At 31.3% G+C, this 27700-nt stretch overlaps 4 protein-coding genes across 5 annotated transcripts; 3 read left to right on the forward strand and 1 right to left on the reverse strand.

Moving 5' to 3' along the window:
• Positions 235 to 699, reverse strand: LOC109345547. Its single transcript, XM_019584655.1, has one exon. It carries the CDS (start codon positions 697 to 699, stop codon positions 235 to 237), a length of 465 nt encoding a protein of 154 aa, XP_019440200.1.
• On the forward strand, positions 8889 to 10776 carry LOC109345628 (P34 probable thiol protease-like). Its single transcript, XM_019584779.1, has 3 exons — positions 8889 to 9426; positions 10206 to 10429; positions 10582 to 10776. The coding sequence occupies exons 1-3, from the start codon at positions 8931 to 8933 to the stop codon at positions 10774 to 10776; spliced, it is 915 nt and encodes a 304-aa protein (XP_019440324.1). The 5' UTR covers positions 8889 to 8930.
• Positions 18215 to 22035, forward strand: LOC109348803 (ervatamin-B-like). Its single transcript, XM_019589370.1, has 4 exons — positions 18215 to 18749; positions 19529 to 19752; positions 19905 to 20039; positions 21494 to 22035. Exons 1-4 carry the CDS (start codon positions 18254 to 18256, stop codon positions 21743 to 21745), a joined length of 1107 nt encoding a protein of 368 aa, XP_019444915.1. The 5' UTR covers positions 18215 to 18253; the 3' UTR covers positions 21746 to 22035.
• On the forward strand, positions 26477 to 27698 carry LOC109348811. 2 transcript variants are annotated; one of them, XM_019589381.1, is made up of 2 exons: positions 26477 to 27120; positions 27560 to 27698. In XM_019589381.1, exons 1-2 carry the CDS (start codon positions 26576 to 26578, stop codon positions 27597 to 27599), a joined length of 585 nt encoding a protein of 194 aa, XP_019444926.1. In that variant the 5' UTR covers positions 26477 to 26575; the 3' UTR covers positions 27600 to 27698. The 2 variants fall into 2 exon arrangements, with proteins under 2 accessions (XP_019444926.1, XP_019444933.1); XM_019589388.1 differs by having other exon boundaries at positions 26478 to 27120; positions 27507 to 27619.

The raw sequence follows: 27700 nt of genomic DNA on the forward strand, positions 1-27700 counted from the left end.
TTCCCAAATTAGATGCCAATCTAGCATAACACGCAAAGTTTGGAGCAAATAATATATGCAATACTGATTACCAATGTAAATTAATTTATTTTGAGTAAACTATATATGGCAACTTATTCCCACTACCACATTCCACTTTTTTTTTTTGGTACATTGGAAAGTAAAAACAAAAACTAAGACAAAAAAGGAGATATCCAAGTCAATATAAGATTGACACATAACTGGAGCTGCATTTCAGGTCTTGAACTCCTTAGATGAGTGTGAGCCTAGTTTAGGCATGAAGTTTGTCACCATATTAGCCTCTTGAACAACAAACTTTCTATCAACTACCCAGTCCCGAGCCAACCAAAACCGAACATTGTTGACCACTGTCAAAATTCGATGAATTCGAGTATGAAATCCTTTAGAAATAATATGGGCAACTTCAAGACAATCACTTTCCATAACAACTTTCCTGAATCCCATGTTCCAAGCCAGAGAAAAACCATGCTCTAAGGCCAAAAGCTCAGCTAAAATAGAGGAACTCACACTGAAGTTAGCTGAAAAGCCGACCAACCAACTACCGGAGCTTTCAAGAAGAACACCTCCCCCTCCCATGATATAGGAACTTCTAATACATCTACCATTAACATTAAGTTTGACTTGACCAATCTCTGGGAACCTCCAGTGTGTTAGGGGGATGTTGTCTACCAAAGCCATTGAGCACCCTAAATTGTGCCACTCTCAAAACTCATGATGTATATTATGAGCCACAAAGTTAACATCCCACGATGTGTCTCCTAGAACATATTTGTTCCTCCATCTCCAGGTCCACTAGATACCAACCAAAAGAAGAAGACCATGCCAACGATTATAATTCTTCATCAACCAAACCTGTAAGGACTGAGACACTCAGAAAGAAGTAGAAGTAAAACCGAGACTCATCCATAACAAAGAAGAATCCTGACAATCTCTAAGGATATGCATTAGATCCTCGACAGCTGAATGACACCTAGAACAAACAGGACTAGACATCATATGTCTTCGGAAACAAAAATCATTTCACGACCTAGCAGTGTAAGAACCTGCAGCATGAGCATCCCAAATCCAGCCTTGAGAGATAGGTTGAGATCCAGGTAAATAATTATCACAAATAAACTCTTTGACATACGAAGGAACCATAGTATACAAATTAGTGAAATCCCAGTTTGTTAGCTGACCAAAGATCCTTAACTTGGAGCAGAGTATCATATATGTTGATAAAGTTTACAAATGAGCAAAGCCTTCCCACTCCTGTCCAATTATCATGCCAAAGAGTTTGGTGTTTGTTGCCCATTTGCAAGTTGAAACCCTCCTTAAGAAAGGTAAAAGCCTTCACAATACTTTTGCATGTGTATGCCGTCGTCGCCTTAGATGGTGAAAAAGGAAGAGAAAGCTCACCCAGGTACTTATCTTGCAAGACTCTACACAACAAATAACTACTATTACTGATCATGTTCCAACACAACTTTCTGATAAGGGGAATATTAGCGGCTTTTGAATCCCTAGTTCCAAGTCCACCATCACGCTTATGCCTTCTAAGAACATCCTAACTCACCAAATTAAGGCTCCTTCTATCAACGTACATGTCCACCCCAAATAAAATTCCTCGTCATCTTGTCTATGTTATTGTAAACAGATTGAGGTAATCACATAACCCGCATAGAATAAATAGGAATGGAAGATATGACGGACTTTGCAAGACACAAATGACCTGCCTTATTGAGGAGATTAGCCTTCTAAGTAGTCATGCACCTGTGAATCTTCTCCAAAATAGGATAAAAAACTGATCTACAAACCCTTCCTTAAACCAGTGGGATACTCAGGTAATTGCCAAGATTGCTAACCACTCGCATAGAATACATACTCATAAACTTATTCTTCTTCTCGTTAGGCACCATCTTCGAGCACACAAACTTCGATTTCTCTATATTCATTTTCAAACATGATGCTTGGTAGAAGTCCTTAAGGGTTGAAGAAACAACTCTAACTTGGGAGTTAGTAGCCTTACAAAACAACAAAACATCATCAACAAAACGGAGGTGGGAAATAGGAGGACCTCCTCTAGAGAGCTTTATAGGAAGCCATATCCCACTGTCCACTTCTGAGAGATGAGAAGAACTAGCTTTTCCATGCAAAGAACGAAAAAGTAAGGGAACATAGGATCTCCTTGTCGGAGACCCCTAGTTAGACTGAAAGAATTCAGCCTAAAACCATTCGACAACAGAGACACCTTCCCATATCAGACAAACCACATAATAAGATTGATAGTGGTTGTTGGAAAACCAAAATCCAAGAGGGTATGTTGAAGGAAATCCTAGTGAACTATGACATACGTCTTTTCTAAATCCACCTTGGAAGCCAAAACACCCCTTTTAGCCTTCGTTTTGTGAATATGATGCATCACTTCTTGTGCCAGAATAATATTGTCAGAAGTACCTCTTCCCGGGATGAAGCTGCTTTGAAAAGGACCAACTAACTCATCCAAAAAAGGCTTCAAACGATTCACCAAGATTTTAGTAATAACCTTGTAAACAACATTACACAGACTAATAGGTTAGAGCTCCTTCAGGGAGGTAGGGTTACTAACCTTAGGAATAAGAATGATAAAAGATTAGCCTCCAAACTTGTATGCATCAGAGATTACCCTCCAAACTTGAATGCATCAGAGATTAGCCTCCAAATATCATCACCCACAATTTGTTAGTACTTCTTGAAAAAGATCAGGTTGGAAGCCATCCGGACAAGGGCCTACGAAGGCTTTCATAATCATAATAGCATTAGTAACCTCCTCCTTCGTTACCGGGGCTGTTAGGGCAACAACCCCCCATTTGGGAAATAGTCGGTGTATCCACTTCACAAGGCTCATTGTTGACCTGACTATGCTCACAAAAATGATTTTCGAAGTACTTTTTCGCCTCTGACCTCATTAACTCGGGGTCAATGTGATAGGTGCCAAAGTAACTAATTGTCATACACTTTTCATAGCACTTATCCTATGCAAAAATGTGAAACCCAACTTAATTCAATAGTTTTTAGATAAATTTTGTGTGTTTAAATAATATAATTTTTTATCATCTCTTGTCCAAGTTTTTTTGAGTTTCATAAGAAATTGGACCAAAAAAGAATGCTTAGGCTTGAAGAAAGAAAGCTTACCTCACCTTGAAGAAATCAAGTCAAAATACATGACACATGTGTGCTTAGAACTAAGCATGGTAAGGTGTATGCTTAAAACTAAGCATGGTAAGGTGTATGCTTAAACTTAAGCATGACTAAGCAACTTGGTCTTGGTTGGAAGAAATTAAAGTCAAAGAAAAGCTGCTCACAAAGTTGTCCAGCCAAGCAGAAAGTTGTCCAGCCAAGCAGAAAGTAGTTCAGCCAAGCACCAAGCACTAGGCCAGGTTAACCAGGCTGCTCAAGCACGCAGTTGAGCATGCATCAAGTCAGGTAGGCTGCTCAAGCAGGTAGCTAAGCATGCACCAGGTCATGCATACTACTCAAGCAGGCAACTGAGTTTGGACCAGGTCAGTCAGGCGCCTGACCCACCATAAAAATGGTTGTTTGGCCTAAAGGAATGGATATGTCATGAATGATGTTACAAGCCAAGCAACTAGTCAAAGCTAGCTTCTGAGCCAGGTTTATGACCTCATTCCTCACACAAGCAAGTAGGAGGTGTCACCATGCATGTAGCCTAGCCCATAATAGGTTGTCCAAGCTAGCTTCCATGAGTCAGATATAGGGGTCAGGCGGCCTGGAAAGGGGGTCAGGCAGCCCTCCCATCTCTTATAAAAGGCACACCCATTTCTTCACTTTTACATCATTGTACATACCATTTTCTCTCCATTTTCGGTTCTACTCTTTCTTAGGTTGTTCTGAGGTTTTTATTTCATAGAAATTCAAAGGGAATAGAGTTGTCAAATGAGGTGCAAAAATATGATTTTGTAACCTCATTTGGAACCAAAAGCATCTAATCTTTGGATGGTTAGCTAATATTCCTAAAAGTTGGACTATGGTGTAACTTTCTTGTACTCTTCATCTTCTTCATTTATGTAAGTTATTTATTTGGCTATTTTGATTCTTTAAGAAATTCTTAATGTGGTTTTAGATTGATCACCTAAAGTTTGATTTGAAGATCCAAAAGAATGTTTCTTCTTAAATTCTTGACAAGTGAACTAAAAAAATATAACCTACACCTTAGTTCACTTGTCATATCAAAACATCTATTTTAAGCAACTTAAGTTCAAGGCTAAATAAAGTTAACAGAGCCTGAAGTAGGATGTGACAACCTACTCCGACGAGTGGCAGTTAATTATTATTTAGTGTATTACAGTTTGAAAATCATCTTATTATACTAGGACTCTAGATGGGGGATTTAGACATGGTGTATGGAATCAACCAAAGGATAACACATAACTTGTATAATTTTCATATTGATATTGTTCAAGAAATACCAAAACCTCATAAAATGAGAAAAAATAAAAGATGAATGATGTTATACTAGAAAAGTAAAAGGGGATAAAAGTAAGGTTGTAGTACAAAAAAGAGTTGATTATGATACACTTGAATAATGAAATGAAAATTGATGATTGTGATGAATTACTCTCTTAGCATGCTGGTATAAAAAAATAGTCTTTTAATGTCTCATTACATTTCAGGATAGGCAGAATGAATGGTTGTTATTTAGTTTGAAGTCAAAATTTGATGTTTTTTTCGCTACCTAAAATGGGTAGAATCATTATTTTCAAAAGTTATTAAAAATTGTACAAGCAACTTAAGGTAATAATTTTAGAGGGACTAAAAAATGATCATATTTTACAATGATTAAAAATATATTTAAATAAAAATTATTATGGGAGACTACCTAATCAAATAATGAATAGGAAAAAAAAGATGCAAAGCAGCTTTTGGACGCTTTGTTCAAATGCCTAATATTTTAAAATTTTCAAAATGGTTATGCATAGAGATGCATATAATGAGATAAGGAACAAGCATATAAATAGTCTTGTCTTCATATGTTTAGTTGGTTAAGCTCCAAAATATAAAGTGAAATACTAGATTCAAATCCTGAAATGTACATTTTCCTTATCTCTCCAAAAGAAATATGTATAGAAATATAAATAGACTTAGCTTTGTGCCAAATATGAACCCAAATTCCCAATGTAGGAAGTGTACAAGTCATTTCCAGTTATACAATACTTAATTATCCATTTATTTTCTATGTGTAACTTCTAGATGCCATATCTTACTTCTACTTGAAATACATAATAAAAATTATGTTGAATATTCTAAAGCACACTTTGCTTATAAAAATACTTGATTCGAAGATTAAATTACTTCTCAAAACATAATTAGCCTGTATTACAAAAAAGGCAAGAGTTAATCAAAATGAAATCTGATTTTATGGTTTCTTTTTCTTGCAGGAGCTGTAATTTTATGGTTATCGGCAACCGCTAATAATAGGATATGATATACATCACTTCTTAGGATATTTCACTTAATCACGATCTACAGTCACCAACGTGTCACTCACTCCTAGAGTTGAACGGTCTACGTCTGTTTTTAGTTGTGAATTAAGATTTATGCGGCCCAAAAAATCTACAGACCAATAGAGTATGAATTATGTATATTGTTTTTGTATGGTACATCATATATAATATTGATATTATCTGAGTTTTAGTGAAACTATACAAATTATTTCTCACTTTTTTACGCCTATATAAACCTTTAACTTTTATATTTTCATTATACTGATTATCTATGTACGAGAAATAAGTGTAATATTTTAAACAAAAAATGTGATCAATGCAATTAAGTTAACCAAAATATGGTATATTTTGGAGACAAGTCCAAATAATATATGAGTCAATACCTCTTTATTATTTTTGGTTCATTATGATAAAGTATAAGAGCGATTTAAACAATATCTGTTTAAAACTGTTGATGTATTTTGTAACAACAATATATCATGTTTTGTTTAACTTAATTGCATTATCATATTTTTTATTTAAAATATTACATATATTTTTCATGCAGGAGTGGTCAGTGTAATAAAGTATAAAAACTATGAGGATTATGTAAGTATAAAAAAGTGAGAGATGATTTATATAATTTCACTAAAACTTGTCCAAGCTCATATTTTTATAGTTGGATTATCATACATCATTTTTTTTATTAATTTTTATTGTTAATAAAAGTTAACACATAAATATAAATGATTGGTAATAAATTTATCATATAAAAACAATATATAACACGTTTATTTTAAAAAAAAAATTATTTATGATTTTTTTATTTGGAATCCATCTCACTTATCAACCTTATTATCTCATTCACGGATTCGGCTAATGTGTACGTTCTGAAGATATATATTCCGAAATGGCTGATTCTATGTCTTTTTGCTGCACATTAATTTTCAAAAGTAAAAAATGACTTAAATTAGAGATGTCACTGTAGTAGTTTCTCCTTTCCATATATATTTATTGATGATTAAGATTATTCATATAATTTAAGAAATTATGAAATGGTGTAAAATTTTAATGAAAATAACCTCATTTAATCTAATTGAAATTACGTTGAAAAGAAATATGTAGAAATAAGGTGAAAAGGAATGTATATTGTCTTTAAAAAATATCATGGTTTCAAACATCAAAACAATAATGATATATTTTGATTGGAAAACCTAGATAAGTTAACATTAAACTCGTGCGAATAAAATAATTAAAAAATGTATGCAATTATATATTATATATCATCTACTATTTATGTTACATAATTATGGTGTTTTCAAAAAAATAATATAAATGAATAATAAATAATCTATGAATTATATATAAATTTTTACACTAACCATACATCTATGATAGAATAACAAATGTGTCAATTTTGGATGGCATGTGTCCAAAATGATGCATCTCACGGACTCCATTGGACCACAAATAAAGCAGAACACAAAATAAATGTGGCAATAATCAACCCACTTCCGTTTACTTAGTATAGCACATTCAACATCAATTTTGTTTTTAGGCATAAAACTATAATAAGTGAAACTGACATCATTTCTTAATCTAGAATCTTGAGGCATAGAATTTATTAGTTCATCTATTTAAATAGTTTTCATTTTATTCATTTATCCTCAACGTGAACACTTATTCTTAACAACACGGTAATAGATATGGCATAATTCATATTCATTTCATAGACATTTTTTATTATTTATATAAACATTTATCTATAATACACGGTATCCAATTCTCGTGTTGTGTTATTTACCAACATAATTTTTCTTTCTTCTATTTATTCCTACTTATTAGTCATTTTCACCTAATTCACACCGTTTAAGAAAAATATGTAAAAGTAATTATTACTTCATATTTATTAAAAAAAATTGTACCCATTTCTGAAGTTACCACTTCATTCAAATATGTGGAAAATAAAAGGCTTGTTGGAATGAGAAAACAATCTATGCATTTTTGAATGAATCATTAGTCGTCATTAATTCTTAAATAAAAATAATAGTGGAAAGAATAAAAAATACATAGTGTAATTATTAGAAATATATTTGATATGTGTTATTTGATAATACCTAAATATTATGAAGCAATAACTTATATCTAGGAAGAAATTATAAAATCTTCCTTGGAAAGATTTTCTTTGGACAATGATTATTTGTCTCATAATTTTTTTGTCTTTATGTCCCGAATTAATTAAATTTAATAAAATAATATTAAAATATTAATTTTTGTTTTTATAATTTTTCCTTTTTAAATGAATAGAACTTTCTCATTAGCTTGGAACACCAAATGAGACATGAATGAGGATATGTGATCCCCATTCCTTTCTCTTTATTCATAAAAGAAAGTATCCTTTTTTATTGTATATTTTGGAAAGTATCCTTTTTTTATTGTATATTTTTATTGAACAAAAAATATTATTCTAATCAAAAGGCCAGCGTATATAATGGGAAGATAACTAAATTTTCTCTTGTTTATATGTTGATGTGAGTTGAATCTTGTATCCTATAGTTTGTGGGGCTTTCCAACCCGAGTCTAATTTTCACTATGATGTTTAGGCTAATCCTTTGCCGTTTTAATAAAAAATACTTATAGAAAAGAAAAACTAAATTTCTTAAGTATTATATTAATAAATGTTTGTTTGTATGAAAAAGAGTTTGAAAAAAATAAAACTTACATCAATTAACTAGAAATTAGTTTCCAATACTCTTCATAGCCAAGTGGGAACCAAACACAACTAAAATGTGACAAATTTGGTCTTATCCTATGGAATAATTTGTGTTGGGGGTGGAAGCAACCAACCAGTGAGCAATATTGACTATAAGCATAAAGGATATTAGGAGTAATTTATTAACTTGACAGATTATTATATTAGGAGTATAAGCTATTGCACATCTAATTAGAGTTCACAAAAGACAATGATATTCTAGTACCTCAACCCAATGTCCCAATACAACGAACAAGTGTAATGTTAAGGAAAAAGTGTGACATGAATGAAACTTCCTAACTTGATGAGATATAAAGTGATATGAGAATGTGGACATGGGATCTAAATGTTAATTGGTAAAAGATATAACAATGAACTTGGGCTAATATAATTTTGTCCATGAGAGTTCTCAAAAATAGTATATTTCATAAAAGAGAAAAAAATGTATTCACAAACAATGTATGAGTTTTATATATTACTGTATCATCTATCATTTATTTTTAATCATATGTGACTCTTACAAAAACACAAGGAATGGTGTATGATATAGTAAGTGTCCAATGGTACCTAGAGATTTACCGAAGTTGTGGCTGGTGAAGGCTGATGCAACTTAAGCATAGACTCTATATATATGTTGGCTTACTACATTATAATGGCATCACTACAACACTCATAAGTCATAACTCTCTGTGTTAATGATGGCTTTAAAAATGACTAAGTTATTTCAATTTTTCTTCCTCTATACTACTTCCCTCATATGTCTCTCATTTGCTATGCCTAGTAATGAGTACTCCATTTTGCACAATGACCAGCTGAGCAAGTTTTCTTCCTCAGGGGAAGAAGTTTTACAACTATTCCAACTGTGGCAGAAGGAGCATGGGAGAGAATATGGAAACCCAGAAGAGGAATCAAGCAGATTCAAGATTTTTCAAAGGAACTTGTTGTATATCAATGAGAAGAATGCAAAGAGAAAGTCACTGTTGCAATATCATTTGGGTTTGAACAAATTTGCTGATATGAGTCCTGAGGAGTTCAAAAAGACTTATTTACATGAGATAGAAAAGCCCTCCAAATGGGATAATAAAAAGGTGCATGATGATGAAGATGATGAATCATGTGAAAATCTTCCATCTTCTGTAGATTGGAGGGAAAAGGGAGCTGTGACTGAGGTTAGGGACCAAGGGAATTGCCGTAAGATTTTATAATAGTATTCTTCAACAAAGTTTTTATTATTAATTAGCATGTATTTTTATAATATCTCTTCTGATATAGCATATACTTTTAGTTGCAGTATTGCACATGAACTAAACAATAAACATGCATATAGTTCAGAGCTTCAGAGTATAACTTTGACTCTTTGGTGGACTGAGTATATAAGTTTACATTTCCATTCAATTAAGTAAGGATTAATACACTATTGAAAATGTGTAAAAAGGGTAGCCCATTACACTAAGTTAGTGTTGGGAAATAAGTCTAATATCCTTGGCCTCATTCTTTTAGGCATAGTTTAAATACATGTTGGATTATTCTGCTCATTATCAATTGGTTTTAAGAAGAAACATTAACATGATATCACAGCTAAAATCTAACTTCTCTTCAGACTGTTATTATGGGTCAATAAATGCCCTTTAATCACAGGTTAAAGATAGGCAGCCTAGTTCGGCAAGCTTTTGTTTAGGAGTATGTTGGGATATAAGTCCTACTTAAATACCTGTTGGTAGCTCGCACCTATTAGGGTCTAAGTAACATAGATGTAGTAATCTTACCTTTGCAAGAAAAGAGATTATTTTCCAGTGTCACTAAGGCAAACAAACTTTCTATTTAGGCTCACCTCATTAAAGTTTATAATAAATGCTGACCAATTAATTACCAAGTAGGACCTATGATATACAAAGCATACATTTTTGCAATACTTGCTATATGTGTTAAGTGTGGTTATCTTGAACTAATGTAGCACCTTAATTTCTCAGAAAGCCATTGGGCATTCTCTGTTACTGGAGCCATTGAAGGACTACATAAAATCATCACCAACAAGCTTGTTCCCCTATCAGTTCAAGAACTAGTGGACTGTGACCCTGCTAGCAAGGGTTGTGCTGGAGGCTATTACTTCAATGCTTTTGGTTATGTTATAAATAATGGTGGGATTGATACAGAAGCTGATTATCCTTACATAGCTAAAAATGGCACTTGCAAGGTACATGGTTTAATCTTTTCTCACCATGCATGCTTATGTATAAAAATTAAAAACCTTTTTCAACATGTTAATTTGATTGTGGAGTTATTAAATTAGATATTTTTGTTTAGCTATTATCTAATTTATGGTTTGTTTGTTAATTTATGTTGAAGGAGAATGCAAACAAGGCTGTTAGTATTGATAATCTTCTAGTTTTAGATGGATCAGAAGAAGCTCTCTTATGTCGTGCTAGTAAGCAACCTGTTAGTGTGAGCTTGGATGCAACTGGCCTTCAATCTTACACTGGTGTAAGTATAATTTTCTTATTTTTATTAGGGAATAAACTATCACCTAATATAAAAAGATAAATTATCATCTCTAAATACTAAAATTGTGATATGTATCTAATTTAATTATTTTTTACAAAAATATTTCTTAAACTAAATAAAACATAAGACATATGTCATATTTTTACTGGTTTAAAAGAAATAAATTATCTCCTATGAGATATTTTATTCTCATTTTATTATTTAACAACTATTTTTTTTAGAAGAAGGTGATTAAGATTTGGGAAGATTATTCAAATTTAACAATTTTGTCTCAATATTGTAGTTGGGATGAGTTTGCAATCAAGCCATGATTGTAATATAACATCAAATTACACTGACGTATATGCATTGGAATGTAACATCAAAAAATTGGACCTCATTTAAATACACCATATTGCATTGAATTGAGTCAGACCCAACAAACTAAAAGCATTTTTTTAATCACAAAATTTTCACCTTGTCATTGTCGCAATCAAAATTACAAATGTTGCAATAACGAGTGTTGTGAGAATTGGACCAGACTGGATGGTCTGACTGGTTTTTGATTGCTGATCGGACTTGAAAATGACTTTTTATTGTAGTCTTAATCGAATGAGAGTTGGATCGTTTTGAAATGGGGGAAATTTCGGTCCGACTGTATTAAACTCGATTAAACCGAATTAACTTGGAAGTTAACCGGACGATTCACTTAAAAAAAATGGAACACTGGTATAGTATTTTGTTTTACTACCATCCAAAAAAAAATAATGATATTATTACTTCAATATAATTATAAATAATTATTAATTCTATAAAATTTCAAGAATTCAGCCTAAAACCATTCGACAACAGAGACACCTTCCCATATCAGACAAACCACATAATAAGATTGATAGTGGTTGTTGGAAAACCAAAATCCAAGAGGGTATGTTGAAGGAAATCCTAGTGAACTATGACATACGTCTTTTCTAAATCCACCTTGGAAGCCAAAACACCCCTTTTAGCCTTCGTTTTGTGAATATGATGCATCACTTCTTGTGCCAGAATAATATTGTCAGAAGTACCTCTTCCCGGGATGAAGCTGCTTTGAAAAGGACCAACTAACTCATCCAAAAAAGGCTTCAAACGATTCACCAAGATTTTAGTAATAACCTTGTAAACAACATTACACAGACTAATAGGTTAGAGCTCCTTCAGGGAGGTAGGGTTACTAACCTTAGGAATAAGAATGATAAAAGATTAGCCTCCAAACTTGTATGCATCAGAGATTACCCTCCAAACTTGAATGCATCAGAGATTAGCCTCCAAATATCATCACCCACAATTTGTTAGTACTTCTTGAAAAAGATCAGGTTGGAAGCCATCCGGACAAGGGCCTACGAAGGCTTTCATAATCATAATAGCATTAGTAACCTCCTCCTTCGTTACCGGGGCTGTTAGGGCAACAACCCCCCATTTGGGAAATAGTCGGTGTATCCACTTCACAAGGCTCATTGTTGACCTGACTATGCTCACAAAAATGATTTTCGAAGTACTTTTTCGCCTCTGACCTCATTAACTCGGGGTCAATGTGATAGGTGCCAAAGTAACTAATTGTCATACACTTTTCATAGCACTTATCCTATGCAAAAATGTGAAACCCAACTTAATTCAATAGTTTTTAGATAAATTTTGTGTGTTTAAATAATATAATTTTTTATCATCTCTTGTCCAAGTTTTTTTGAGTTTCATAAGAAATTGGACCAAAAAAGAATGCTTAGGCTTGAAGAAAGAAAGCTTACCTCACCTTGAAGAAATCAAGTCAAAATACATGACACATGTGTGCTTAGAACTAAGCATGGTAAGGTGTATGCTTAAAACTAAGCATGGTAAGGTGTATGCTTAAACTTAAGCATGACTAAGCAACTTGGTCTTGGTTGGAAGAAATTAAAGTCAAAGAAAAGCTGCTCACAAAGTTGTCCAGCCAAGCAGAAAGTTGTCCAGCCAAGCAGAAAGTAGTTCAGCCAAGCACCAAGCACTAGGCCAGGTTAACCAGGCTGCTCAAGCACGCAGTTGAGCATGCATCAAGTCAGGTAGGCTGCTCAAGCAGGTAGCTAAGCATGCACCAGGTCATGCATACTACTCAAGCAGGCAACTGAGTTTGGACCAGGTCAGTCAGGCGCCTGACCCACCATAAAAATGGTTGTTTGGCCTAAAGGAATGGATATGTCATGAATGATGTTACAAGCCAAGCAACTAGTCAAAGCTAGCTTCTGAGCCAGGTTTATGACCTCATTCCTCACACAAGCAAGTAGGAGGTGTCACCATGCATGTAGCCTAGCCCATAATAGGTTGTCCAAGCTAGCTTCCATGAGTCAGATATAGGGGTCAGGCGGCCTGGAAAGGGGGTCAGGCAGCCCTCCCATCTCTTATAAAAGGCACACCCATTTCTTCACTTTTACATCATTGTACATACCATTTTCTCTCCATTTTCGGTTCTACTCTTTCTTAGGTTGTTCTGAGGTTTTTATTTCATAGAAATTCAAAGGGAATAGAGTTGTCAAATGAGGTGCAAAAATATGATTTTGTAACCTCATTTGGAACCAAAAGCATCTAATCTTTGGATGGTTAGCTAATATTCCTAAAAGTTGGACTATGGTGTAACTTTCTTGTACTCTTCATCTTCTTCATTTATGTAAGTTATTTATTTGGCTATTTTGATTCTTTAAGAAATTCTTAATGTGGTTTTAGATTGATCACCTAAAGTTTGATTTGAAGATCCAAAAGAATGTTTCTTCTTAAATTCTTGACAAGTGAACTAAAAAAATATAACCTACACCTTAGTTCACTTGTCATATCAAAACATCTATTTTAAGCAACTTAAGTTCAAGGCTAAATAAAGTTAACAGAGCCTGAAGTAGGATGTGACAACCTACTCCGACGAGTGGCAGTTAATTATTATTTAGTGTATTACAGTTTGAAAATCATCTTATTATACTAGGACTCTAGATGGGGGATTTAGACATGGTGTATGGAATCAACCAAAGGATAACACATAACTTGTATAATTTTCATATTGATATTGTTCAAGAAATACCAAAACCTCATAAAATGAGAAAAAATAAAAGATGAATGATGTTATACTAGAAAAGTAAAAGGGGATAAAAGTAAGGTTGTAGTACAAAAAAGAGTTGATTATGATACACTTGAATAATGAAATGAAAATTGATGATTGTGATGAATTACTCTCTTAGCATGCTGGTATAAAAAAATAGTCTTTTAATGTCTCATTACATTTCAGGATAGGCAGAATGAATGGTTGTTATTTAGTTTGAAGTCAAAATTTGATGTTTTTTTCGCTACCTAAAATGGGTAGAATCATTATTTTCAAAAGTTATTAAAAATTGTACAAGCAACTTAAGGTAATAATTTTAGAGGGACTAAAAAATGATCATATTTTACAATGATTAAAAATATATTTAAATAAAAATTATTATGGGAGACTACCTAATCAAATAATGAATAGGAAAAAAAAGATGCAAAGCAGCTTTTGGACGCTTTGTTCAAATGCCTAATATTTTAAAATTTTCAAAATGGTTATGCATAGAGATGCATATAATGAGATAAGGAACAAGCATATAAATAGTCTTGTCTTCATATGTTTAGTTGGTTAAGCTCCAAAATATAAAGTGAAATACTAGATTCAAATCCTGAAATGTACATTTTCCTTATCTCTCCAAAAGAAATATGTATAGAAATATAAATAGACTTAGCTTTGTGCCAAATATGAACCCAAATTCCCAATGTAGGAAGTGTACAAGTCATTTCCAGTTATACAATACTTAATTATCCATTTATTTTCTATGTGTAACTTCTAGATGCCATATCTTACTTCTACTTGAAATACATAATAAAAATTATGTTGAATATTCTAAAGCACACTTTGCTTATAAAAATACTTGATTCGAAGATTAAATTACTTCTCAAAACATAATTAGCCTGTATTACAAAAAAGGCAAGAGTTAATCAAAATGAAATCTGATTTTATGGTTTCTTTTTCTTGCAGGAGCTGTAATTTTATGGTTATCGGCAACCGCTAATAATAGGATATGATATACATCACTTCTTAGGATATTTCACTTAATCACGATCTACAGTCACCAACGTGTCACTCACTCCTAGAGTTGAACGGTCTACGTCTGTTTTTAGTTGTGAATTAAGATTTATGCGGCCCAAAAAATCTACAGACCAATAGAGTATGAATTATGTATATTGTTTTTGTATGGTACATCATATATAATATTGATATTATCTGAGTTTTAGTGAAACTATACAAATTATTTCTCACTTTTTTACGCCTATATAAACCTTTAACTTTTATATTTTCATTATACTGATTATCTATGTACGAGAAATAAGTGTAATATTTTAAACAAAAAATGTGATCAATGCAATTAAGTTAACCAAAATATGGTATATTTTGGAGACAAGTCCAAATAATATATGAGTCAATACCTCTTTATTATTTTTGGTTCATTATGATAAAGTATAAGAGCGATTTAAACAATATCTGTTTAAAACTGTTGATGTATTTTGTAACAACAATATATCATGTTTTGTTTAACTTAATTGCATTATCATATTTTTTATTTAAAATATTACATATATTTTTCATGCAGGAGTGGTCAGTGTAATAAAGTATAAAAACTATGAGGATTATGTAAGTATAAAAAAGTGAGAGATGATTTATATAATTTCACTAAAACTTGTCCAAGCTCATATTTTTATAGTTGGATTATCATACATCATTTTTTTTATTAATTTTTATTGTTAATAAAAGTTAACACATAAATATAAATGATTGGTAATAAATTTATCATATAAAAACAATATATAACACGTTTATTTTAAAAAAAAAATTATTTATGATTTTTTTATTTGGAATCCATCTCACTTATCAACCTTATTATCTCATTCACGGATTCGGCTAATGTGTACGTTCTGAAGATATATATTCCGAAATGGCTGATTCTATGTCTTTTTGCTGCACATTAATTTTCAAAAGTAAAAAATGACTTAAATTAGAGATGTCACTGTAGTAGTTTCTCCTTTCCATATATATTTATTGATGATTAAGATTATTCATATAATTTAAGAAATTATGAAATGGTGTAAAATTTTAATGAAAATAACCTCATTTAATCTAATTGAAATTACGTTGAAAAGAAATATGTAGAAATAAGGTGAAAAGGAATGTATATTGTCTTTAAAAAATATCATGGTTTCAAACATCAAAACAATAATGATATATTTTGATTGGAAAACCTAGATAAGTTAACATTAAACTCGTGCGAATAAAATAATTAAAAAATGTATGCAATTATATATTATATATCATCTACTATTTATGTTACATAATTATGGTGTTTTCAAAAAAATAATATAAATGAATAATAAATAATCTATGAATTATATATAAATTTTTACACTAACCATACATCTATGATAGAATAACAAATGTGTCAATTTTGGATGGCATGTGTCCAAAATGATGCATCTCACGGACTCCATTGGACCACAAATAAAGCAGAACACAAAATAAATGTGGCAATAATCAACCCACTTCCGTTTACTTAGTATAGCACATTCAACATCAATTTTGTTTTTAGGCATAAAACTATAATAAGTGAAACTGACATCATTTCTTAATCTAGAATCTTGAGGCATAGAATTTATTAGTTCATCTATTTAAATAGTTTTCATTTTATTCATTTATCCTCAACGTGAACACTTATTCTTAACAACACGGTAATAGATATGGCATAATTCATATTCATTTCATAGACATTTTTTATTATTTATATAAACATTTATCTATAATACACGGTATCCAATTCTCGTGTTGTGTTATTTACCAACATAATTTTTCTTTCTTCTATTTATTCCTACTTATTAGTCATTTTCACCTAATTCACACCGTTTAAGAAAAATATGTAAAAGTAATTATTACTTCATATTTATTAAAAAAAATTGTACCCATTTCTGAAGTTACCACTTCATTCAAATATGTGGAAAATAAAAGGCTTGTTGGAATGAGAAAACAATCTATGCATTTTTGAATGAATCATTAGTCGTCATTAATTCTTAAATAAAAATAATAGTGGAAAGAATAAAAAATACATAGTGTAATTATTAGAAATATATTTGATATGTGTTATTTGATAATACCTAAATATTATGAAGCAATAACTTATATCTAGGAAGAAATTATAAAATCTTCCTTGGAAAGATTTTCTTTGGACAATGATTATTTGTCTCATAATTTTTTTGTCTTTATGTCCCGAATTAATTAAATTTAATAAAATAATATTAAAATATTAATTTTTGTTTTTATAATTTTTCCTTTTTAAATGAATAGAACTTTCTCATTAGCTTGGAACACCAAATGAGACATGAATGAGGATATGTGATCCCCATTCCTTTCTCTTTATTCATAAAAGAAAGTATCCTTTTTTATTGTATATTTTGGAAAGTATCCTTTTTTTATTGTATATTTTTATTGAACAAAAAATATTATTCTAATCAAAAGGCCAGCGTATATAATGGGAAGATAACTAAATTTTCTCTTGTTTATATGTTGATGTGAGTTGAATCTTGTATCCTATAGTTTGTGGGGCTTTCCAACCCGAGTCTAATTTTCACTATGATGTTTAGGCTAATCCTTTGCCGTTTTAATAAAAAATACTTATAGAAAAGAAAAACTAAATTTCTTAAGTATTATATTAATAAATGTTTGTTTGTATGAAAAAGAGTTTGAAAAAAATAAAACTTACATCAATTAACTAGAAATTAGTTTCCAATACTCTTCATAGCCAAGTGGGAACCAAACACAACTAAAATGTGACAAATTTGGTCTTATCCTATGGAATAATTTGTGTTGGGGGTGGAAGCAACCAACCAGTGAGCAATATTGACTATAAGCATAAAGGATATTAGGAGTAATTTATTAACTTGACAGATTATTATATTAGGAGTATAAGCTATTGCACATCTAATTAGAGTTCACAAAAGACAATGATATTCTAGTACCTCAACCCAATGTCCCAATACAACGAACAAGTGTAATGTTAAGGAAAAAGTGTGACATGAATGAAACTTCCTAACTTGATGAGATATAAAGTGATATGAGAATGTGGACATGGGATCTAAATGTTAATTGGTAAAAGATATAACAATGAACTTGGGCTAATATAATTTTGTCCATGAGAGTTCTCAAAAATAGTATATTTCATAAAAGAGAAAAAAATGTATTCACAAACAATGTATGAGTTTTATATATTACTGTATCATCTATCATTTATTTTTAATCATATGTGACTCTTACAAAAACACAAGGAATGGTGTATGATATAGTAAGTGTCCAATGGTACCTAGAGATTTACCGAAGTTGTGGCTGGTGAAGGCTGATGCAACTTAAGCATAGACTCTATATATATGTTGGCTTACTACATTATAATGGCATCACTACAACACTCATAAGTCATAACTCTCTGTGTTAATGATGGCTTTAAAAATGACTAAGTTATTTCAATTTTTCTTCCTCTATACTACTTCCCTCATATGTCTCTCATTTGCTATGCCTAGTAATGAGTACTCCATTTTGCACAATGACCAGCTGAGCAAGTTTTCTTCCTCAGGGGAAGAAGTTTTACAACTATTCCAACTGTGGCAGAAGGAGCATGGGAGAGAATATGGAAACCCAGAAGAGGAATCAAGCAGATTCAAGATTTTTCAAAGGAACTTGTTGTATATCAATGAGAAGAATGCAAAGAGAAAGTCACTGTTGCAATATCATTTGGGTTTGAACAAATTTGCTGATATGAGTCCTGAGGAGTTCAAAAAGACTTATTTACATGAGATAGAAAAGCCCTCCAAATGGGATAATAAAAAGGTGCATGATGATGAAGATGATGAATCATGTGAAAATCTTCCATCTTCTGTAGATTGGAGGGAAAAGGGAGCTGTGACTGAGGTTAGGGACCAAGGGAATTGCCGTAAGATTTTATAATAGTATTCTTCAACAAAGTTTTTATTATTAATTAGCATGTATTTTTATAATATCTCTTCTGATATAGCATATACTTTTAGTTGCAGTATTGCACATGAACTAAACAATAAACATGCATATAGTTCAGAGCTTCAGAGTATAACTTTGACTCTTTGGTGGACTGAGTATATAAGTTTACATTTCCATTCAATTAAGTAAGGATTAATACACTATTGAAAATGTGTAAAAAGGGTAGCCCATTACACTAAGTTAGTGTTGGGAAATAAGTCTAATATCCTTGGCCTCATTCTTTTAGGCATAGTTTAAATACATGTTGGATTATTCTGCTCATTATCAATTGGTTTTAAGAAGAAACATTAACATGATATCACAGCTAAAATCTAACTTCTCTTCAGACTGTTATTATGGGTCAATAAATGCCCTTTAATCACAGGTTAAAGATAGGCAGCCTAGTTCGGCAAGCTTTTGTTTAGGAGTATGTTGGGATATAAGTCCTACTTAAATACCTGTTGGTAGCTCGCACCTATTAGGGTCTAAGTAACATAGATGTAGTAATCTTACCTTTGCAAGAAAAGAGATTATTTTCCAGTGTCACTAAGGCAAACAAACTTTCTATTTAGGCTCACCTCATTAAAGTTTATAATAAATGCTGACCAATTAATTACCAAGTAGGACCTATGATATACAAAGCATACATTTTTGCAATACTTGCTATATGTGTTAAGTGTGGTTATCTTGAACTAATGTAGCACCTTAATTTCTCAGAAAGCCATTGGGCATTCTCTGTTACTGGAGCCATTGAAGGACTACATAAAATCATCACCAACAAGCTTGTTCCCCTATCAGTTCAAGAACTAGTGGACTGTGACCCTGCTAGCAAGGGTTGTGCTGGAGGCTATTACTTCAATGCTTTTGGTTATGTTATAAATAATGGTGGGATTGATACAGAAGCTGATTATCCTTACATAGCTAAAAATGGCACTTGCAAGGTACATGGTTTAATCTTTTCTCACCATGCATGCTTATGTATAAAAATTAAAAACCTTTTTCAACATGTTAATTTGATTGTGGAGTTATTAAATTAGATATTTTTGTTTAGCTATTATCTAATTTATGGTTTGTTTGTTAATTTATGTTGAAGGAGAATGCAAACAAGGCTGTTAGTATTGATAATCTTCTAGTTTTAGATGGATCAGAAGAAGCTCTCTTATGTCGTGCTAGTAAGCAACCTGTTAGTGTGAGCTTGGATGCAACTGGCCTTCAATCTTACACTGGTGTAAGTATAATTTTCTTATTTTTATTAGGGAATAAACTATCACCTAATATAAAAAGATAAATTATCATCTCTAAATACTAAAATTGTGATATGTATCTAATTTAATTATTTTTTACAAAAATATTTCTTAAACTAAATAAAACATAAGACATATGTCATATTTTTACTGGTTTAAAAGAAATAAATTATCTCCTATGAGATATTTTATTCTCATTTTATTATTTAACAACTATTTTTTTTAGAAGAAGGTGATTAAGATTTGGGAAGATTATTCAAATTTAACAATTTTGTCTCAATATTGTAGTTGGGATGAGTTTGCAATCAAGCCATGATTGTAATATAACATCAAATTACACTGACGTATATGCATTGGAATGTAACATCAAAAAATTGGACCTCATTTAAATACACCATATTGCATTGAATTGAGTCAGACCCAACAAACTAAAAGCATTTTTTTAATCACAAAATTTTCACCTTGTCATTGTCGCAATCAAAATTACAAATGTTGCAATAACGAGTGTTGTGAGAATTGGACCAGACTGGATGGTCTGACTGGTTTTTGATTGCTGATCGGACTTGAAAATGACTTTTTATTGTAGTCTTAATCGAATGAGAGTTGGATCGTTTTGAAATGGGGGAAATTTCGGTCCGACTGTATTAAACTCGATTAAACCGAATTAACTTGGAAGTTAACCGGACGATTCACTTAAAAAAAATGGAACACTGGTATAGTATTTTGTTTTACTACCATCCAAAAAAAAATAATGATATTATTACTTCAATATAATTATAAATAATTATTAATTCTATAAAATTTCACATTTATATATAACTATATATTTATAGATAAAAATTATTAATTATGTATGGAATCATCCGATCAGACCGAACGATTTAATCGTTTAAACCCGTTAAACCTAATACCGGGCCTCTGCCGGTTTGACGTTCGACTCAGATTTCACAATATTGACAATAACTACTCATTTGTCCTGGTCTAATAGAAAAGTACCATATAATTAAAAATAAAATTAAAAAAAATTTAGAGGAACATTTTTTATTACTTGAAGAAAGTTGATTGGGTAGAGACATGGAGACACGAACTTCATCTACAATAAAATTGAGAGTAACACCTCAGTATTGACATGCGACAACCTCCTAAACCTATTATATACTCCTGCCGTATTTTACTCTCCTTAGATGAGGTTTCTGCGACTTGACCCCATGATCTTAGAGACTTTTAATCATTGATTCCATTAAGATGCTCTCACTAAGATTGAGATCATGAGTTCTAGTCGGAAAGGCTCCTTTAGGGAATAAAATATTACATGGATATTTAAACTTTAGAATGACATGAGCAGTAAATTCATGAGTTCGGGGTTGCATGTCAAGGTTGAGTGTTACATAAAAAGTGTGCTAATTTTGTAAGTTTATTGGTTTCAATTTTTTATCAGGGAATCTATGATGGTGAGTTCTGCTCAAAGGATTCAAGAAACACAAATCTTGTTGTTTTAATTGTGGGTTATGGTTCAGAGGATGGTGAAGATTATTGGATTGTGAAGAACTCATGGGGAAAAGGTTGGGGAGACAAAGGTTACCTCTTGCTGAAAAGAAATGTTAGTTCTGAATGGCCTTATGGGGTATGTGGGATCAATGGTTTGGCAGGTTACCCAATCAAAGAGGTTTCGTCATTTTCGTCCACTTAATTAGTGGATTAATTATAGCAACGCCATTTTTGTAATGTTGTTTTGGGCTTACCCTTTTCTCCAAAACTAATATGCTCGTTAAACATACATTATGTATGTGTACTACTTTGGTTGTGGTGCTTCAATAAAATAATTGATGGCGTTTTTGCAAGTCGCATTTGTTCTATGACCTTATGGAAAAGAACTTCGGACACAATTTTGTGTCCAATGTTTTTGTCTATGTATCTTAGGGTAATTTGCATTCAGTGAAGATAAAAGGTATTATGCGAGATACAAATAAATGTGCACTGCTAAAAAAAATTGGTATAAGAATAATGGATTTTTTCTTGTAGTTTATTAGGTTTCATTTGGGAGTTGAAAACTCAATACTTTTTATCTTAGGGTACAAATAAATGTGATCTGGTAAAAAAGTTGGCATAAGAATAATGATTTTGTCCATGTATCTTAGGGTAATTTGTATTTAGTGAAGATAAAAACTACTATGCGAGATACAAATAAATGTGCCCTGGTAAAAAGATTGGCCCAAGAAGTCTTGAAAAAAAAAAGTAAGGTTTGAGAACCATAAAATAATACATTTATAAAATGATTGTGAAATTTTTTCTTTCTCTTCCTACTCCTTCAAAAAAAATTCAATTTGTCCTTATAGTCTATTTATGAGTTCACTTTTGAAGAAAAATGGAATTGAAAGCTTGAGAGTCATAAAATATATTGATGAGATAACTTCAAAGTCTTCTATTTCCCTAAAAATCTCAACTTGCAAAGACCCTAAGGTGTTGTTTGCGAGTTGGGTTTTGAAGGAAAGAAGAAAGCTTTAGAAATATGAAATATATCTATGAGATCATTTTGAAATTATTTCATTTATTTTCCTCTAAAACTCAACTTACAAACAAACCATACAAGGTAGATATGTTCTAGTCCACCTATACAACGTCAATTTTTAAAGAAGGTTGATGCTCATTTCGTCCTATTTATCCATCTCAACTAGAAAATAATTGGAAGTTAAATTTTAAGAAATAAGTTTATGTGAATATGAAATAATAAAGGTGTGAGGCATATTTTAGTCACACATGACATGATGGTGTCAGTGTAATTTTCTTTTATGTTATTAGGTATTGTACTATTGTTGCCCTTTATTTAAAACAAATTTAGTGTTTTTTTTGGGTTAGGCCAGGTTGTGGTAGACACCTCATTACATCACAAAACAACAAAGGCACCCCCTCCCTAGGGTTTCCTCAAATACAGATAGATGAGTATCATGATTCATGAGTAAGACTCATGTTTGCTACACGATCAACACATTTCTTAGCCTCCTCTGATAAATGTGGCTAAGTGACTTTTTCCGATTTCTATCCCATATTTTTTAGAGTTTGTGTGCGAATTAATTTTTAGAGAAAAATGAAGTAAAATGGAAGATTTGAGAACTATCTCATAAATATATTTTATGGTTCATAAATCTTTATCTTATCTCATTTGCCCTTCAAATATTAACTTGCAAACAGACCTTTAATGAATTCTGTAGTTGTTTATATACTTTTAATTTTATCCATTGGGCTTTAGTTGGAGTTTTGTTGTTCGGTGTAAGGTTGAATATTTAGGTCCAAAAGATAGTTTGGTCAAGTGTGCCTAATGGTTTTTTATTAATAATAATTTGTTAAACTTAAAACTAGACTAAAATAAAATTAGGTAACAAGTAAATGAGGAAAAAAATGATAAAATTACCAAAAATTAAAAGTACATTTAGTTCTTTTGATTGAACAACTCACTTCTTGCTCCACGACTATTTTTAACCATTTTTTTGTGAATACTAAATTTTTTCTAGGTTATCAAGTAAGAGAATAAAGTCTTTCATCATACCATGAAATAACTTATCTTCTCATATCATGAGATAATTTATCTCCTCATAGCATGAGATAGCTTATCTCCTCCTATCTTGAGATAATTTATCTCCTCTCGTCTGTTTTGTTTAGATTTAAAAATATTTTTTGTAAAAAATGATTAAATCTAATATATGTCATGATTTTAGTGGCTATAAAAGATTATTTATCTTATTATACTATAAGATACTTTATACCCTAAAAATAATCCTTGCTAAAATAATTTGTATTGAACATAAATGGTCATGCTCTAGTTCAATTGTCTTTCACCAGCCCATTTGAAGTACATGGTCCATTACTTTTCCAGAAGGAATATATATACATGGTCCATACTTATGATAATAGGGGTTAATTTTACCGAAGAAATTATTAAAATTTACAACATTGAACCATACAAATAATATGAGATTGTGATATATGTGGTTTGTTAGTGTAAAAAATTATATTCATTTATATTACTTTAATTTTGAAATCGATAACAATTAAATATAAATAATAGATTATTCAGTGACAATATAAAAAAGTCTTATACTACATATATCTTTTTTATCATAATATCATGCCATACTAGCATTATCTCAAAATAAATCAATAACTTCATCAAAATTAAGAATAAAATTGAAGCATGAATTAAGAATTCGAGTGAAACCTCTTTTAGACTAAAAATGAATATGACAATTCCGGAGAATTATATAATAAAAGAAAAAATATTTTTACTGATAGTATAAGAATTTGTTACATTTCAGTGCAACATCAATCATTTATATTTAATAATTATTGGGTGATAAATATAAATAAGATATATGAATGATAAATAATATAATAATTGTATATAAAATTTTACATAAATATTACACTCATAAAATAATTAGTCTTTATTTCTTCTCCTATACCTCAAGAATTGTGATGTGCTGGATCACATGTGGATTAGACCCACATTAAGGGACAATACAATAAAAAATATATTACAATTTCATCATTATCATAACTGATTTTGTTGCTATATTATGCATTGTTTTTTATAAATAAATATTTTATAATAGGTGAAATTTGAATCCTCAATTTCCTTATCACTTTATTTCTTAAACTTTTCACCATTATTACTTGACCACCTTATAAGTCGTTATATGAGTTGTTATGACTGATTATTACTATCCCAGCCATCACTAGCAAGCATTAGCCTTTTGGAAGTGAAGATGATATGAAGTGTGAGTATTGGGAATCAAATATTAGAAGTACAATCTTTCCTCCGCTTTTTAATTCTCTCCCATACACACACACTTTTGTTCTTTACATAAGAGATATATAAAATTTATGACTCTAATGAGAAATGCTAACAAAATTAATATTAAAATTAAAATTATGAAGTTCCATCATAGAAATACGTACCCTAAAAGAAAGGTAAGTCCATTTGAATTCAATTCAATCTACAATGCACGAAAAATGACATTCCATGTATGAAAAGAAAGTGAAATGGATATAAAGCATTAGGAAGGTAGTTCTTGGTCATATGGCTAGTAGACAAAAAAATATGTCTAGTCAAAGCACTTCACAAATCTAAAATCCAATAGAGAAGAAGCTAAGTGAGAAATCCATCACACCTCACTTTAATTTCCAATGAAAACCACTACCCACATGATTTTGCTTGGGGATATTGAAAGATCACAAACTCCTCTCAAAAGAAGATCTTCTCTCCTCTATACCCCATTTCCTAGCCCTCATGCTTGCATTTTTTCCCAAACAAACAAATTCCATTCTCTTTCATTGGCCCTACATTACCGGATTCATCACCTAAACTTTAATGTAAATATTCACATGGGTTAACACTTGTCAACTTTTTAATGATACACGTGAGTCTAGTCGTGACATATTCAAAAGTTGTTCCAAGTTTTCCATTGCTATGCAGTCCCATCATTCAATAGACTATGAGTATCTCAATCTTTTAACCCAAACCTAATAGTATTGAACTCACAAAAGGAGATGAAGTGAGTGAGGGTAGGGTCCCCAAATAATGGATTAGAAGGCTAACTATAGGTGTTGTGCAATTATTCACACCTTGAATTTCATCAAGTATGCACTGCACCAAAAGTACTTCTTCCATTTATTCGAAGGCAAAAAATTAAAAAAAGAAAAGAAAATGGGGCTTCAAATAAATAAATAAAAGGAGCCTAGTATTAATAAATTTTTGAATAAGTCAATTTAAAAAAAAACAAGACTTATTAATAAAATTAATAACAAAGTGTACAAATTTGATTTGAAATGGAAAAGAAGCAAAGTGTGATAGTAATTGAAAATTAATCAATGGGCATTCATCCTTTATAAGTTTCAGTTTACTCACTCATTTTTTAATATATGTCAATTTCACACTTCTACCATAATAATGTAAATTAGATTTACACCATGTCTAATTTGTCATAAATCCATTTTTATCTTTGAAATATGTATTTTCTAACATGAAGACATTGATTAATGTCTCTTGCATTAAATCAAAATAATATTGTTAAGGGTAAAATTGACAAACATTATAAAGATAGATAACTAAATTTACACTTTGTTTTATTACAAAATCAAATTGAAACCTAAAAATAAAATAGATTCTAATTGATGCTTTATTTTATTAAATAACCAAATTAAAATCCAAAAATAAATTAAAAGAGAACATCATACTTTAAGCTTAATCAATTTTAAAATAAGTTAATATAAGAGAAATAAATTCTCTTGCCATCTCATTCATATATGATATCATATTTTGTATGGTATAACATGACTTCAATATATCTAACTTTAGAACAATAATCACAGCCTCTTGATATTTTTGCCTTTTAAAAGTTCACAATTTCTTTATGTGGTTGATTCCCACTCTTATAGAAGATTAAGTTAAAATAGATAAAATAGCACACAATTTCAAAAACGTTTCTTTCCCACCTTATATTTACTCATTCTCTTTTCTCTCCCTATGAGAACTAAGATACCAACATCAAAGGAAGAAGTAGAAGCCATGAGAAAAAGCATAAGGTGTTGCATCTCTTGTATCCTCCCATGTGGAGCACTAGATGTAATCCGAATAGTGCACTCTAATGGCAAAGTTGAAGAAATCAATGGAACCATCAAGGCCATTGATGTGATGAAGGCAAATCCAAAGCACATCCTCAAGAAGCCTACCCCAGTCGTCGCAGCAGACATCGGCTGTGCGTCTCTCCCCATGATTGTAAAGGTGCCACCTGAAGCTCTGCTTCAGCGTGGCAAAATTTACTTCCTTGTTCCCCTTCCTCCTCCGCCGAAAAAGAAGAGCGAGCTGAAGAGGAGGAAGAGGAAGGAGCATAATGAGAGAAAGAATAACAACATCAACAACATTTCTATGAGTAGCTTTCTTGTCTCTGATCGTTACTTGAGTGATATACTCACTGAGAAGCTTTCCATGCAAAGAGATTCAAGAAGAAATGGACGTGTTGCTGTGTGGAGGCCTCACTTGGAGAGCATTTCAGAGTTACCATGTGATATGTAATTCTTGTTCTTATTAATTTGTTCATATATAAGAATCATAATCTTGTGCTTTCTTCAAAAAGAGTCATATCCATATAATTATAAATCCCTATATATTATAAGGTTATTCTACAATTATATTTACAAATTTCATCCTTATTTTAAAAAAATATAAAATAAACTTCCTTTTATTTTATGTTTTCACTCTACTTTTTCATCATATTCATATGGTTATCAATATTTGTTATGGACTTGGAGACTTGAATCTAAGTAGCTAGAAGATAATTGTGTCAATTTTAATTTCCGATTTGAAGCTGTCATAATGGTTTTGTGGGTGTTCTCAATCTTTTCAGCTTGTGTGGCATAAAATTGATCAAAGGGTGTCATAATTTTGTAATTTTTAGGTGAAACAAAGAACTTTGAATGAGTTTCAATTTGTTTTGCTTCTATGTTAAAGTTGGAAGTTCCAAGAGTGCACAGAAAAAGATAAGCTGTGACTGAAACACAGAGATTGGGATCCCACTTCTACAGTGTCAGCTTCTAAGATCTGTAAGATCATAATGGAAGATGATTGAGACATGATATCTTTGCTGGCACT

The sequence above is a fragment of the Lupinus angustifolius genome, chromosome LG01 (assembly GCF_001865875.1).
Source record: "Lupinus angustifolius cultivar Tanjil chromosome LG01, LupAngTanjil_v1.0, whole genome shotgun sequence".
Lineage (NCBI taxonomy): Eukaryota > Viridiplantae > Streptophyta > Magnoliopsida > Fabales > Fabaceae > Lupinus > Lupinus angustifolius.